The sequence below is a fragment of the Crinia signifera genome, chromosome 11 (assembly GCF_055691185.1).
Source record: "Crinia signifera chromosome 11, ASM5569118v1, whole genome shotgun sequence".
In the NCBI taxonomy this organism is placed as follows: domain Eukaryota; kingdom Metazoa; phylum Chordata; class Amphibia; order Anura; family Myobatrachidae; genus Crinia; species Crinia signifera.
This window is the reverse complement of record NC_139227.1, coordinates 84745159-84762181: the sequence shown is the minus strand read 5'-3', so window position 1 is coordinate 84762181 and position 17023 is coordinate 84745159. Positions and strand designations below refer to the sequence as shown.

General features: G+C 41.1%; 1 protein-coding gene across 1 annotated transcript in view; it reads left to right on the top strand.

Moving 5' to 3' along the window:
- LOC146045086 (uncharacterized) overlaps positions 1–17023 on the top strand; it is a 62951-nt gene that overhangs the window by 24882 nt on the left and 21046 nt on the right. Inside the window, exon 10 of the mRNA XM_083163770.1 lies at positions 3359–7435. Within this exon, the coding sequence (XP_083019896.1) occupies positions 3359–7435 (4077 nt within the window). The remainder of the gene's footprint in view (positions 1–3358; positions 7436–17023) is intronic.

The window sequence follows — 17023 nt, the reverse complement described above, 5'->3', positions numbered from 1 at the left end:
CACGACCCCCATAGAGGAAGAATAGAATAGGTGGCGAGCGCAGCGAGCCACCATGCCTGCAGCATCGTGAGCGCAGTGAGCTCGCAAGGGGCTTTGTTGTGCTTGCCATGCTCTCTGTTCGGCCAGTCGGGATCCCAACGTCAGGCTAATGACTGTCGGGATCCCGACTGTTGGAACCCTATACCACACCCTGCACAGATGGGGAATGTGTTACTAATACATTGACAGATTGGAGGAAATTTAAAGGAGTGCAGGAGAAGTGAGTAAAAAATAGTGCAATCCTGAAAGCAACAGACCTATGCTGATGCTATGTAAGAACCAGGAAGTGGAAGCCAGTATGGTTTATAAAAGAGGTTACTTATCAACATATGTGAAAGAAAAAGAGATGGCCTTTAAGATATTTAAGCCTATGTAAAAAAAAAGACAAAAAGTTGATCTAGCATGCGAAGGCAGAAACTGGAGAGAAAATGGCTCAGTCTGAGGATAAAGGGGGTAAAACATTTTTGTTAAGTATATAAGTGAATTTAAAAAATCAAATGGAGGAATAATAGGACTTAAGACAGGGAGTAAGAGTTTTGTGAAGGAAGACAAGGCAGGTCATTTAAATTATTTTTGCTCAGTATTCACTACAGAAGAAGAGGAGAAGTTGCTACAGTTAAGTTGCATGGACATTCATAAAAAAAAAAAAAGATGAGCTGTTACAGAATGACCATTTACAGAATAATTCAACCAGTCACTTGCTACAGTTACTATTCTACAGGACTGGAAAATAGTGAATTTAGGGGGTAATTCAGGTTGGTTTGCAAAGCACATTTGGTTTGCTAATTGACAAAACCATGTGCACTGCAGGTAGGGCTGATGTAACATGTGCAGAGAGAGTTAGATTTGGGCGGGGTGTGTACTTCGAACTGATATCAATATCTAAAAATAAATCTGCCAGTATTAACCCTGCAAAGAAACAATATAACTCACCCAAATCTAACTCTATATGTATGTTACATTTGCCACACCTGTAGTGTCCATTAGCAAACCAAATGTCCTTTACAAACCAACCTGAATCAGGCCCTTAGTTCCACTGTACAAAAGTGGAAGCAAGGGAGAGGGAAATTTTACCCGCGGAGTACCCTAGGGATTAATACCTGGACCATTGCTCTTTAATATATTTGTTGGTGACATTGCAATGGTATCAAAAGGAAAATAGGCCTTTTTGCAGATGACGCAAAGCGATGCAACAGGTGGTGTAAAACAAATGACTGAGGCTCTAGGTGTGGTCATGAATGAGACAACCACAGTTTAATGTAAAAAAAATGCAAATAAATGTATTTGAGTATCAAAAACCCAAACACTAAATGTAGGTTTCAGTGGCAGTGTGAGAGGCAATCACTTACAAGACATGGAATTGCCTTGTAAGTGATTGTCCCTTTAAAAAACATGTGCGCTCCTTGGGTCATTAACAATGTCTTCCATCGTCCTGCATGCACAGAAGACAGAGGACATTGTTAACGATGGCCATGCTGCAGAGTGCATGCACTTGTTGGGTCCTGTCCATATAGACATCACTGGGTACACACATTGGGCCTGATTCAGATCCTTTCGGTACTGCGTGCATTCGCACGTAGTACCAATGTTGTGCATCTGCGCATGCGGGTATCTGCGCATGTGCAGGCGTATGGTGCGTGCACCCACGGCGACTTTTCAGGTCGCCGGGTGCACACACCCATGCCGGCGTGGGGGGGGGGGTGGAGATGGGCGGGGGGCACCGGGCTGCCCCACTACCATATGGGAACGCCCAGCGTTCCATGGGCGTTCCCATGAGAACGCCCAGCGTTCTCATGGTGATGAGGCAGTGACGCGGGTGTGGGGGGCGGGTAGCTGACATCACCGGATGTCAGCTGCCCGGCCGTATCCACGCCAGCGTGCACGCATATATACGCAACTGAAAAGTCACTTATATATGCGTGCACGCTAAACATCATTCGATGGTCGGTGACCATCGAAAGATGTGGGCGGTTTCCCGAGCCATGCGAATGGATATTTATGCAAAATATCCATTCGCAGCTGTTCTGGCAAAGCCGCATTTAGAGGGGGCAGCAGGGGGGCGGTCGTTCGCCGGGCGGGGTTTGGTGGACTCGCAAGGCTGCGAATTCGCACCCCATTGTGTAGTGTTTGCTCAGCTTTAGAATAAAAAAAGAGTGGCAATTATAGCTAAAGGATAAAAAATAAAAGACTAGATGAGCCAAGTGGTTACCGGGTCTGAGGTGAGGTCTTAAAGGGAAATATGTTTACAGGACAGTTATTGAGTCTGTTTTCCTCTCTCCCTCCTGAGGATTTCAGTGTCTAGCTGTCTAGCACAGACACTTTACTCCTTTGTGATATTAGAGCAGTGGTTCCCAAACGGTGTTCCATGGCACCCTGGGGTGCCTCTGGACACTTGCAGGGTGCCTTGGATTGGTTGTTCAGAACCAGATAAAATTATTTTAGTCACTTTGAAGCCCCAAACACACTACCAGATGCTGTCCGTGGCCAATAAAGTTAACAATATCAATCAGTAACATTACCGGGACCCGCTGAACACGGGCCGTTGCCTACTGTATATCGCCAAGTTGACCTGCATATTCATCAGACATGACGGGTCATAACAATGCATGCTCCTGCACATTGTTAACGATATTTAGTGTACACACACGAGGATATAGTAAAAGATAGCGCTTATGGGCTTGCTGCGCTCTCCACACTGCGGGCTTGGTGGCTCGCTGCGCTCACCACAGTTTCTGTTCTGCCTCTGTGGAGGACATGGACAAAGGAGAGTAGTACCTGTCATTTAGGATCCTGGCTGTTGTCATTTAACAGTCGGGATTCTGTTTTTGGGCTAATGACCGTCGGATTGTCATCCGCAACACCTACTTTTCTAAAGCATTAAATTACTAAAGATTTTAGTGTTCTCAGTCGGTTCCATGTGGGGCGCTAAAGTAGACCCCACACACAACTAGGGTATGTACAACCAGAAAGGCTTGTGGGTTTGCAGGAAAGGGTGTGTGAGATGCCTTTACTTTTATCACTCCAGGTGCATGCCCAGCATTCCCAAAGATTCTGGGCTTCCCCGAAGACACTTCGTACATGGCCAGCTGCTTTTTAGTGACAGGACTTGGAAGCAGCATGATAATATTATAGTACAGCATACAACTACTACTATCTGAGAAGGAATTTATACTTTGGTGACAAAGTATAAATTCACACCTGAACACCACAAATGATTCCTCTGGCCTCAATTTGCAAATACAAATTCACTTTATTATAAATATACCTGATGTATTTATATATATATATATATAAATGTATAAATATTCTTTTTCTTTAGCTTCCTGTGTTCCTGAGTGTTCGTGGTCAGTTTGGTATGATGTGAGTTATCCCACATTTATTTCCACTGGAGGAGATTATGAGACCTATGAAAATATCAGAAATGCTGGATATCATCTGTGTGAGAAGCCAGATAATATTTCCTGTAGAGCTGTGAATTTCCCAGATACACCACTGGATGACCTGGGACAGAGTTTGTCATGTGATGTCTCATATGGGCTCATCTGCAAAAACAAAGACCAATCTGGGTTTCTTTCTGTGTGTTACAATTATGAGATAAGTGTATACTGTTGCCTGCCACTCCCAGAATACTGCTTCACTACAACTCCTCAAAGCACTGCAACAACCACCGCAACTCAAAATACAACAACGTCCTTGTCTACATCACCAACAACCACTGTTACTAAGACTACAACTACTCCAGAAACATCTACTCCCACAAGTACATCAACTCACACTACAACAACATCTACATCACCAACAACCACTGTTACTAAGTCTACAACTACTCCCACAACTACATCAACTCCCAGTACAATAACATCTACATCACCAACAACCACTGTTACTAAGACTACAACTTCTACAGCGACATCTACTCCCACAACTACAAAGACCACACCAACAACAACTCAGAGTACCACATCTACATCACCAACATCAACTGTTACTACAACTACTTCAAAGCCAACTACTTCCACCTCTACAAAGACCACAACATCATCGACTCAGAGTACACAAACATCTACATCACCTTCAACCACTGTTACTAAGACTACAACTTCTCCAGCGACATCTACTCCCACAACTACAAAGACCACACCATCATCAACTCAGAGTACCACATCTACATCACCAACATCAACTGTTACTACAACTACTCCAAAGCCAACTACTTTCACCTCTACAAAGACCACAACAACATCGACTCAGAGTACACAAACATCTACATCACCTTCAACCACTGTTACTAAGACTACAACTTCTCCAGCGACATCTACTCCCACAACTACATCAACTCCCAGTACAACAACATCTACATCACCAACAACCACTGTTACTAAGACTACAACTTCTCCAGCGACATCTACTCCCACAACTACAAAGACCACACCATCATCAACTCAGAGTACCACGTCTACATCACCAACATCAACTGTTACTACAACTACTCCAAAGCCAACTACTTTCACCTCTACAAAGACCACAACATCATCGACTCAGAGTACACAAACATCTACATCACCTTCAACCACTGTTACTAAGACTACAACTTCTCCAGCGACATCTACTCCCACAAGTACATCAACTCACACTACAACAACATCTACATCACCAACATCCACTGTTACTAATTCTACAACTACTCCCACAACTACATCAACTCCCAGTACAACAACATCTACATCACCAACAACCACTGTTACTAAGACTACAACTTCTTCAGCGACATCTACTCCCACAACTACATCAACTCCCAGTACAACAACATCTACATCACCAACAACCACTGTTACTAAGACTACAACTTTTCCAGCGACATCTACTCCCACAACTACAAAGACCACACCATCATCAACTCAGAGTACCACGTCTACATCACCAACATCCACTGTTACTACAACTACTCCAAAGCCAACTACTTCCACCTCTACAAAGACCACAACAACATCGACTCAGAGTACACAAACATCTACATCACCTTCAACCACTGTTACTAAGACTACAACTTCTCCAGCGACATCTACTCCCACAACTACATCAACTCCCAGTACAACAACATCTACATCACCAACAACCACTGTTACTAAGACTACAACTTCTCCAGCGACATCTACTCCCACAACTACAAAGACCACACCATCATCAACTCAGAGTACCACGTCTACATCACCAACATCCACTGTTACTACAACTACTCCAAAGCCAACTACTTCCACCTCTACAAAGACCACAACAACATCGACTCTGAGTACACAAACATCTACATCACCTTCAACCACTGTTACTAAGACTACAACTTCTCCAGCGACATCTACTCCCACAACTACAAAGACCACACAAACATCAACTCAGAGTACCACGTCTACATCACCAACATCCACTGTTACTACAACTACTCCAAAGCCAACTACTTCCACCTCTACAAAGACCACAACAACATCGACTCAGAGTACACAAACATCTACATCACCTTCAACCACTGTTACTGAGACTACAACTTCTCCAGTGACATCTACTCCCACAACTACAAAGACCACACAAACATCAACTCAGAGTACCACGTCTACATCACCAACATCCACTGTTACTACAACTACTCCAAAGCCAACTACTTCCACCTCTACAAAGACCACAACAACATCGACTCAGAGTACACAAACATCTACATCACCTTCAACCACTGTTACTAAGACTACAACTTCTCCAGCGACATCTACTCCCACAACTACAAAGACCACACAAACATCAACTCAGAGTACCACGTCTACATCACCAACATCCACTGTTACTACAACTACTCCAAAGCCAACTACTTCCACCTCTACAAAGACCACAACAACATCGACTCAGATTACACAAACATCTACATCACCTTCAACCACTGTTACTGAGACTACAACTTCTCCAGCGACATCTACTCCCACAACTACAAAGACCACACAAACATCAACTCAGAGTACCACGTCTACATCACCAACATCCACTGTTACTACAACTACTCCAAAGCCAACTACTTCCACCTCTACAAAGACCACAACAACATCGACTCAGAGTACACAAACATCTACATCACCTTCAACCACTGTTACTAAGACTACAACTTCTCCAGCGACATATACTCCCACAACTACAAAGACCACACAAACATCAACTCAGAGTACCACGTCTACATCACCAACATCCACTGTTACTACAACTACTCCAAAGCCAACTACTTCCACCTCTACAAAGACCACAACAACATCGACTCAGAGTACACAAACATCTACATCACCTTCAACCACTGTTACTGAGACTACAACTTCTCCAGTGACATCTACTCCCACAACTACAAAGACCACACAAACATCAACTCAGAGTACCACGTCTACATCACCAACATCCACTGTTACTACAACTACTCCAAAGCCAACTACTTCCACCTCTACAAAGACCACAACAACATCGACTCAGAGTACACAAACATCTACATCACCTTCAACCACTGTTACTGAGACTACAACTTCTCCAGCGACATCTACTCCCACAACTACAAAGACCACACAAACATCAACTCAGAGTACCACGTCTACATCACCAACATCCACTGTTACTACAACTACTCCAAAGCCAACTACTTCCACCTCTACAAAGACCACAACAACATCGACTCAGAGTACACAAACATCTACATCCCCTTCAACCACTGTTACTAAGACTACAACTTCTCCAGCGACATCTACTCCCACAACTACAAAGACCACACAAACATCAACTCAGAGTACCACGTCTACATCACCAACATCCACTGTTACTACAACTACTCCAAAGCCAACTACTTCCACCTCTACAAAGACCACAACAACATCAACTCAGAGTACACAAACATCTACATCACCTTCAACCACTGTTACTAAGACTACAACTTCTCCAGCGACATCTACTCCCACAACTACAAAGACCACACAAACATCAACTCAGAGTACCACGTCTACATCACCAACATCCACTGTTACTACAACTACTCCAAAGCCAACTACTTCCACCTCTACAAAGACCACAACAACATCGACTCAGAGTACACAAACATCTACATCACCTTCAACCACTGTTACTAAGACTACAACTTCTCCAACAACATCTACTCCCACAACTACAAAGACCACACAAACATCAACTCAGAGTACCACGTCTACATCACCAACATCAACTGTTACTACAACTACTCCAAAGGCAACAACTTCCACCTCTACAAAGACTACAACAACATCGACATCAACAACCACTATTTCTAAGTCTACAACTACTCCAGAAATTACAACTTCTTCCACGATAACAACTACAGCTTCAACTTCTCCTAAGACTACAACTAAACGTAAGAATTCAAGTACAGATTAAAATTATATATATATATATATATATATATATATATATATATATATACAGCGTGGTGACGGCGGCACCCGAATAAAAGACACAAACTGCCAGGGGTATCCCAACGTTTCAAGCCCTTGCGGGCCCTTTATCAAGGTGCAGAAGTCTTCTGCACCTTGATAAAGGGCCCGCAAGGGCTTGAAACGTTGGGATACCCCTGGCAGTTTGTGTCTTTTATTCGAGTGCCGCCGTCACCACGCTGTAATACCTGCTTCATTGCTTTGATCTTTGGAGGGCACCGGCTATTTTGTTTATGGTTTCCGACACACCATTGGAGTGCCACACTCATCCAAAACACTATATATATATATATATATATATATATATATATATATATATATATATATATATATATATATATATATATATACAGTGCAATTTTTAGCAGCAACCAGCAGGAACTCATTTCCTGAACCTCTAATTAAATATGACATCATCAGGAACTGAAAATCTACTTTTCATAAGATAATTTTTATTTTAGTCACATGTGAGTGCCTTTGTTTCTAAATACAATATATACATCTATCTCTCCCTACCTCTCTCTATTATATATGTTTCTTTTTATTTAATTGATCCACCCCCAGACCTGGAGTTCCTAAACCTATTTTTCCAGAAAAATAATACTGTATATATATATATATATATATATATATATATATATATATATATATATATATATATATATATATATATATATATATATATATATAGTTACAAGTATACTTATGTGCAGGTAGTATCTTCTGTGTTGATTGAGACCTTATGTGTGCAGCTTTTCCCCATAGACCATACCTAGGACCCAGATGCAGATACTTGGAAAAATAAGGAGAAAGTGCACCATGAGCAGAAAGTTGTAAATGATTTACTTTGTTTTAGTAAATCATTTACAACTTTGTGCTCATGATGCGCTTTCAATATATATATATATATATATATATATATATATATATATATATATATATATATATATATATATATATATATATATATATATATATATATAGAGAGAGAGAGATAGATAGAGAGAGAGAGAGAGAGAGAGAGAGAGAGAGGTTCATCCTCGCACTCCAACTCTGCTACAACAGCCGCGGGTGCCTCCCGGAATGTAAATGTAGACCTTTTTGAAAGCAAACAGTGGCACTCCGCGAAATAGACTTAAAGTGATTTAATTCAGGTGTCCAACGTTTCGGGGAATGGATACCCCTTTTTCAAGGTTTACAAACGTGCAAGTGATAGTAAAAGCAGTTAAATACTCAGTGTGAGCAGACTCACCTCCCCTCTCCGTGGAGTGTCTAAGCTGCGTCCAGTGCGGCTTCTGGTGCGGGCGGATGTCAGTGGGCGTCGCCTCACTACATCGTCATGCTTACCCCTGTTGTTGTTGGGTTGCCATGGATACCCCACATTCAGGCTCGCTTCTGTGTGGCAGCCTCCGCTCCTGGATGCTGGTTACATCTGCCCACCACAAATTCACTTTAAGTCTATTTCGCGGAGTGGTAATGTTTGCTTTCAAAAAGGTCTATCTATCTATATATATATATATATATATATATATATATATATATATATATATATATATCTCTAAAAACACACACACTGCGCTCAACAAAACTAAATAGAAGAGCTGCTACCCTGATAGGGTCCCCTGTTAGATAGGACCCGGTTATAGAATTGGAATAGATGGGGGAAGGGGGGGTGTCAGGGTGCGCTAAACTTTTTCTTGTTGAACAGATTAATTCAATTTATAGTAAAACAATTTAATAAAACTGCCCACAGGGCATAGCAGTATACAGCAAAGGTTGATGGGATACAATTACAATGAATCACTAACAAACAGTATCCTCTTAGAAAGTTGGTATATGGTCAAGATGGATATCTCAATAAGCCCAGGATATCTCAATAAGCGAATGGGCTTATTGAGATATCCGTCTAGACCATACCTGTATATCAACTGTCTAAGAGGATACTGTTTTTGGATCCCTAGAGTGCACATCCGGTCTTATTGACTCCATATTGGCTAGATCCCCATTATTGATTGCCTATGCTTATGGGGGGGGCAATATTTGTAAACCGGTTGTGAACCCCTGATCTGATTTTCTTTATCCAGCCTGATTTTTAACCAAATATATGGCAATTGCCTTCAATACCCATTGATCCTACTACTTTGGACCACTATTGCATGACCTGATTTGTCTTGTTCAGCTTGATTTTGAATCAAATTTATGGCGATGGCCTCAATATTCAGTGATTCTACCTCTTGGGACCATTTATGCATGATTACAGCACACAATAAGTCTGTTTCTATTTGATGATTTACGCATATTATACTCTCTTACAAACTACTTCTCTTGCCCCTGATGAAGTCATTTTGGTGACAAAACGCGTTGGGTTCGCTATACCTTCTGGATGTTAAAATTACTGCAAATGATTCATCAAATGTATTGAATTTTTATTAAATATCATTATTTTATCAAATTTTGTGTATCTGTTGCTAGCGCACTCTATATATATATATATATATTTGTGGTTGTAGAATTGGCACTCCTCCTTTCATTGAAGTATTGCCCCGTGTGCCTTCATGTAGATTGCGTAGTCCATAGAAAAGTATGCGGTTCCTTGGTAAAACAATTGCAGGTATTTATTTTTCAAGCATACAGCAAATATAACAGTTACAGCATAGCACGTCGGCCAATGTTTCAATGCCTGCCTGGCATTTTCCTCAAGGCCTGCTTGCTGTCTGAAAGCTGTATAATTCAGCAAATATACAATGCGGTTAAACTGTATAATACTAAACTGTATAATACGGTATATATGTATATATATATATATATATATATATATATATATTATTAGTTAATTATATATATATATATATTATCAGGTAATTTAGTGTGTGCAGAGCCCCTACAATGTCTGTTTAAACAATGTAGTCACAAGCCATAGGGCACCCCAAAACTAGGAAAGGTGAGTGCCGATGTTAAGTGTATATAATATATATATATATATATATATATACATATATATATATTTATCTGCAGAAAAATGTAGAAGGAAGCGCTTCTTAGTGTATTAACGTTTTATTGGGCCCACTGACGAAGTCCATGACGAAACGCGTTTGGGCGTGCCTCACCAGACGCTTACCTGCACATTGATCACTGTACGGGAGAGGGAGAGCTGCTGTGACCTGGAAAAAATCGTGGCAGCCAGCTACAGATCCAGCGCGTTGTGACCAGCTAAAGTTCCCCAGCCCCACATCATTGACGGTGACGTGTGTCGTTTGGAAATTCTGTTTATATCATGTGGTATTTAAGCCCACACTGATGTATTGTGTGGTACGAGTCTTTGTAATTCTTTTTAACTTTTACAAAGTGGCAGATTGCCTTTTAATAAAACGTTAATACACTAAGAAGCGCTTCCTTCTACATTTTTCTGCACATTGTCCTAATCCCTACGGATCCAGGGATTCCCCCATTAGTTGGAAAGCAGCGGTCCTAAAGTGTGTAAGGATCTAGTGTGTCCCACGGAGCAGATACCTGAAAAGGACTGTGACTTTATCTTCACCCTAACACTCAGGTGTAGTGGTTCACAAAAAACATTTACAAGTTAAAAAGACTAGCGCATCTCCAGCAGTATCGATATATATATATATATATATATATATATATATATATATATATATATATATATATATATATATATATATATATAGGCGTTTTATCACCAAGGCAAAAAGCCCTGGAAATGAAGAAGCGGCACTCTCCGGATTTGTGAAGTCAATAGTACTTTAGTGCATCACAAAAAAGTTACAACATGGTCGACCATGTTGTAACTTTTTTGTGATGCACTAAAGTACTACTGACTTCACAAATCCAGAGAGTGCCGCTTCTTCATTTCCAGGGCTTTTTGCCTTGGTGATAAAACGCCTATACCAATCTTTTAGGAAGGCACCCCGGTGGATGTCCCCGCCATAGCCGAGAGTGCCGAACAAACCTTTTGCTCTATATATATATATATATATATATATATATATATATATATATATATATATATATATATATATATACTGTATCCAAATAAGGACCCGTCACTCAGGGATTATCGCTGGTCACAGAACGACTGAATAGCAGTGCTCCGGTGCCCCCTTAGAGTAGATGGCGATCCTCCCAAATATATAAGGCATAGAAGTGGCACTCGGAGACTGAGACTGAAAACTGGTAAAAGCAGGTGGACTCTTTATTTCATGATGGACTGTTTGGAATAAAGAGTCCACTTGCTTTCACTAGTTTTTCAGTCTCCTAGTTCCATTTCATTGCCATATATATATGTAGTTGCTGTGTCTGGCACTTCTCGCCCTCAGAAAGTTCCTGTCTGGGTGCACTCCCAGGTGGGGGTTCCACCAATATAGATAGGAATAAATAGGCATCACTCCGGGTCTTTAGTGAAAAACAAACTTTCGTGTGAGACGGTCAACGCCATTTCGTGAGTTACCCCGTCGTCAGGACCAACACAAACAACAGCACAAAGTGCAGCGCTTATATCACAACTTACAATTAGACGACCCTCTGCGTTACATAGTTACACAGTAATGTGTATGGATCAACCGAAACAGAATAGTTCTGCGCAATAATTTGAGACAAAGAAGCTGCTAGTAACAAAGTCCAATCCCGATCCGCCTTCCCCAATGGCGGTGGGACAGATACAGTAGAAGTGAGTTTAACAAGGATACAAATGGGGGGCACTGTGGTTACCCGGGTCAACATCTATCACCGCTTATGCCCATTATAGAGCCTTTTACCTGGTTCTCCACCAACTCTGGTAAATTCTACCCCTTCTCCTCTCGCCTTTATCTATTTTTATCATTGAATTGTTTTTAGTTGTGAAAATGGTCCAAAGTTATTAACCATTGAAATCCCTAATTTCGGAGAAGAGGAGACGCCACTCAACCCTAAGGGAGGTGTGGTAGATACGTCTGTGTGAGCGCTGGTATTGAGGACCGACCCCCATTTGTATCCTTGTGATACTCACTTCTACTATAGTTACACAGTAGTTACATAGTAGATAAGGCTGAATAAAGACTTGCGTCCATCGAGTTCAACTTAGATTTTAATAGCTTTTCCCTTGTAAAAGACAGAATATGATTCTTATTAGTACCCTTGGATGTTTTTGTCCAATAAATGTTTGTCCAACCTTATTTTGAATGTATTTATTGTGTCTGCCAACACCACTTCTCCAGGAAGAGAGTTCCACAGTTTGACTGCTTTGACCGTAAAGAATTTTTTTCTTTTGAGGGAACGAAATCTTCTTTCTTCTAATCTAAATTCGTGCCCTCCTGTCCTAGATCCCTTTCTTGCAGTAAAAAGGGTGCTTGACAGTTCCTTATATTGGCCCCTGATATATTTTTACACGTTAAGCATGTCCCCCCTTGAACATCTCTTCTCTAGTGTAAATAGTCCCAAAGTGCTCAATCTTTCCTCATAGTTTAAATTCTCCATTCCCCTAATAAGCTTTGTTGCCCTTCTTTGGTTTTTTTCCAATTCTATGATGTCCTTTTTATAGTGTGGCGCCCAGAACTGTACTCCATATTCAAGGTGAGGTCTAACCAATGCCTTGTACAGTGGCATAATTACTTTTGAGTCCCTAGTTTTCATGCCCCTTTTTATACATGCTAGAATTCTGTTGGCCTTTTTTGTTGCTATGTGACATTGAGCACTACACCCCAGTTTTTTTTCTAGTTGGACTCCTAGATCCTTTTCAAGTACTGAAATACCCAATGCCTCCCGCTTAGGTTATAATTAGCACACTGGTTACGCCTCCCGAGGTGCATAACCTTGCATTTATCCACATTGAACCTCATCTTCCACTTTTTAGCCCACTCATCTAGCTTGTTCAGATCATTTTGAAGTGCGGTTACATCCTCTGTTGTTTTAATAACTCTACTCAATTTTGTGTCATCAGCAAATATGGATACATTGATGAGTATCACCATCCCAATATTGTTAATATACATGTTAAATAAGATGGGCCCTAGTACCAAACCCTGTGGCACTCCACTTAGTACTGGTGTCATATTTGATACAGCACTGTTCACAACCACTCTTTGTTCTCTATTACACAGCCAGTTCTCTACCCATCTAGAGATATTTGCCCCTAATCCCAGGTTCTCCATTTTATTTATCAACCTCCTGTGTGGTACTGTATTGAAAGCTTTTACAAAATCTAGGAAGACCACATCTATTGTGTTTTCATTATCAAGGTTTTTGCTGACATCCTCATAGAAGCCTAATAAATTTGTCTGGCAAGAACGATTTTTTTACGAACCCATGTTGGTTGATACTAAGTAAACTATGAAGGTCTAAATATTCCAGGATACCATCCTATAAAATTCCTTCAAATATTTTACCCACTATTGATGTTAAGCTCACAGGCCTGTAATTAGCTGGGTCATCCCTTTTTCCTTTTTTGAATATTGGCACTACCTCTGCTATTCTCCAGTCTTTTGGTACCTTACCTGATGATAAGGAATTATTAAATATGCAATATAGAGGGGTCGCTAGTTCCTCCCTTAATTCCATTAGTACCCTAGGATGGATCCCATCTGGCCCTGGTGATTTGTTTGTTTTGATTTTGCTGAGCCTCAATTTTATTTCCTCGGTCGTTAAATCAATATTGAGATCCGGCTTGTTCATCCCAAATGTGTTACGTGTGCATTCCTCTGTCTGCTCTCCCCTAGTAAACATTGATTGAAACGTTGCTCCATCTTCCGGCCAGGGCTACCGCTGACAACTTCCGGGAACAAACAGGAAGTGACCTATCGGAACTCCTGGCGGGGAGGATGCAAGCACTAAGGGAAAAAGTGCAAAGTCCGTTATATTATTAAAAATGACAAGCATTGTACATGATTATAAATATCTAAAACAATATACATATACTGTGCATGATAATAGTGAAAATTCATATATATATAAAACAACGTGCATGAAAATTATTTACAGCCAAGAGCTTTCCCTTTTTGTGCTGTCCACTAATTGCCACTAGATGGCAGTGTGGTAGTATCTACATGCAAACAGTACAAAGCAATATATAAAATACAATGTAATATCGTGCTCCCTCTATATTGACCCATATGAAAATTAGTACAGATCCAGCTCCATTAGTAGCATATATATAATAAATGTATGGACTATCGCCCTAATAACTAACTATTAGATCTCCACTGTTATATTCATGATCTTATAACAATTACATAAAAAACTGGATATTTATATATATAATGACATCTATATACAGAGAGGTCATGGGATCAAACTGGTGACTAAAACAGATGGAAAAACCTAGGAAACTCATAGGAAACCCCAGAGGTTTAGTGTCTAAACCTAGGAAACTCATAGAAAACTCCACAGGTTTAGTGTCTAATTAAACCCCCCCCCCCGGGGCCAGGGGCCCCTGCCTATGTATCCATCAACTCTCCATTTGTAGCAAACATTTGTCCCTATCACCTCCTCTACAACTATCAGGAGCTTGATCGATAATGCGATATCTGATCGTGGCGATGCTATGTTATGCTCCTAAGAAATGACGGGCTACCGTCTGCTCACTGTAGCCTTTTTCTACCGCTGCCCTGTGGTTGGCCATCCGTTCTTTAAAAGTACAAATAGATTTCCCCACATAGTTTAGTCCACAAGGACATAAAAGCAAATAAATAACATATTTGGACGTACATGTAAGTACTTGCTTAATATGGTAAATTTTATCAGAGTGAGGATGTCGGAATGTGTTACCTGCTATCATATAACTACAGGTATCACACCCTGTGCACGTATATCATCCTCCTTTTCTGGTTCAAAAATGTTGAGGTGTACTGTGCATTGAGGAAATATCAGATTTTACAATGCGGTCCCCTATACTCTGGCCTCTGATATAGCCTGCCTGAATTTTATTCCCCTGAAGACTGGGCAAATCAGGGTCAGGATCCAAGAACTCCCTCTTTAGGTGCTCTTGGATTTTAAGTAGCTTTGTTCTAACTGTGCCTGTGATTAGCTTAGCTATGTTTACGTCCATTGTCAAAATTGGAAATTAAACTCAGGAGTTACATTTTGTAGCATTACTGTAGCAATATCTTTATCATCTACTTGCACTAGCCAAGAAACAGACATACATTTGGAAGTGTAGTCACTCATATTGCTGCATTCATATAATTTCATGTTAAAAGACATCTCAAGTTAATTCTTCCTTCTCATGAGACCTTCATCTCTGCCTCCAAATCTGCCTGCATTTATTTTGATGACACTTTGTTATGTATGATTAAGTACACACGTTATTCTACATTTAAGCTAACTGTTCCTATGGCTTTACATATGTTGTTTTCTGTTTGCTGTCACCAGGACAAACTTTTGCTTTTCACTGTCATGCTTCAGTTGCACCTTTTAAGCTTTATTTTTTTTCCAGTATGGGTGTAGCTTTTTTGTTTATGCTTCTCAAATACATAATTATGCAGATGCTGTACTTTAATTACTTTCTGCACCGAAACACTGTGCTGGAAACACAGTAAGTTGTCTGCACTCTCTGTCTGATAGCAGCTTGTTTCCTGCACGTGTCTAAGACGGCTACTGTGCGCTGCTTGACATCCCAGTAGATATGGGCCAGCGCTGTGGTCCATAACCAGTTGGAATATGTGTGTGCTTTTAGTGGTGTGGATGCAGTATTTGCAGGGTCTCTCCTGGAGCTTTGAAGTGTGAGATGCTCATCCTCAATTGTGGTGCTACAACACAGGACCTGATTCAGACATCCCCTTGCATTCAGCTGCACGGGTGAGTAATCATTCGATGGTCGCCGACCATCAAATAATTTTTTTCCCATTCGCAAATAAAAAAGCAGTCTAGACTGACTTTATTTCCGATGGAGATGGCCAAAAAGGGGCGGGCTCTGACATCATGTGATTTTAGCCACCTGCCCCGAGCAGGCTATGACCCACCTGCATTCCCAAGAGAACGCCCAGACTTTTCATGGGGGCACCCCTTCCCACCGATGTCTGTGCGAATGCCTCGATGAGTGTGATACTCACCAACATACATTTGCACAGGGGGTCTGCACATGCGCATATTCTCCCATACACATGCGCAGACTGGCACAATCGGAAGCTGGTCCGATTTCAGCCCCGACCAATCAAACCAGAATCAGGCCCACAGTGACAAGATGATGCTGCGCATGTGCAGTACTTGGTGTGGTGGCCAACTTGGTTAGGAATTAACCAATATGTAATATACATAGTAGTGCTCGTCAACTGCAACACACTCTACTCCTCTAGTTAAAACAAAAAATAGGATTTGACCACTTCAAAGAAAGTCTCAGGTCTGATAGACTATCCAGCATATGGAGACAGCAGCTGGTTGAGCAGTTCTGCCTCCCGGCATTTACCTTGACAATCTTGCATAAGGGACACAGGGACGTGCTCAAAGCCTTGCCCTGTGAACTGTGACTATGCCCACTTTTTGCACTCACTCAGTGGCGTAACAATGGTGCCGCAGACCTCGCC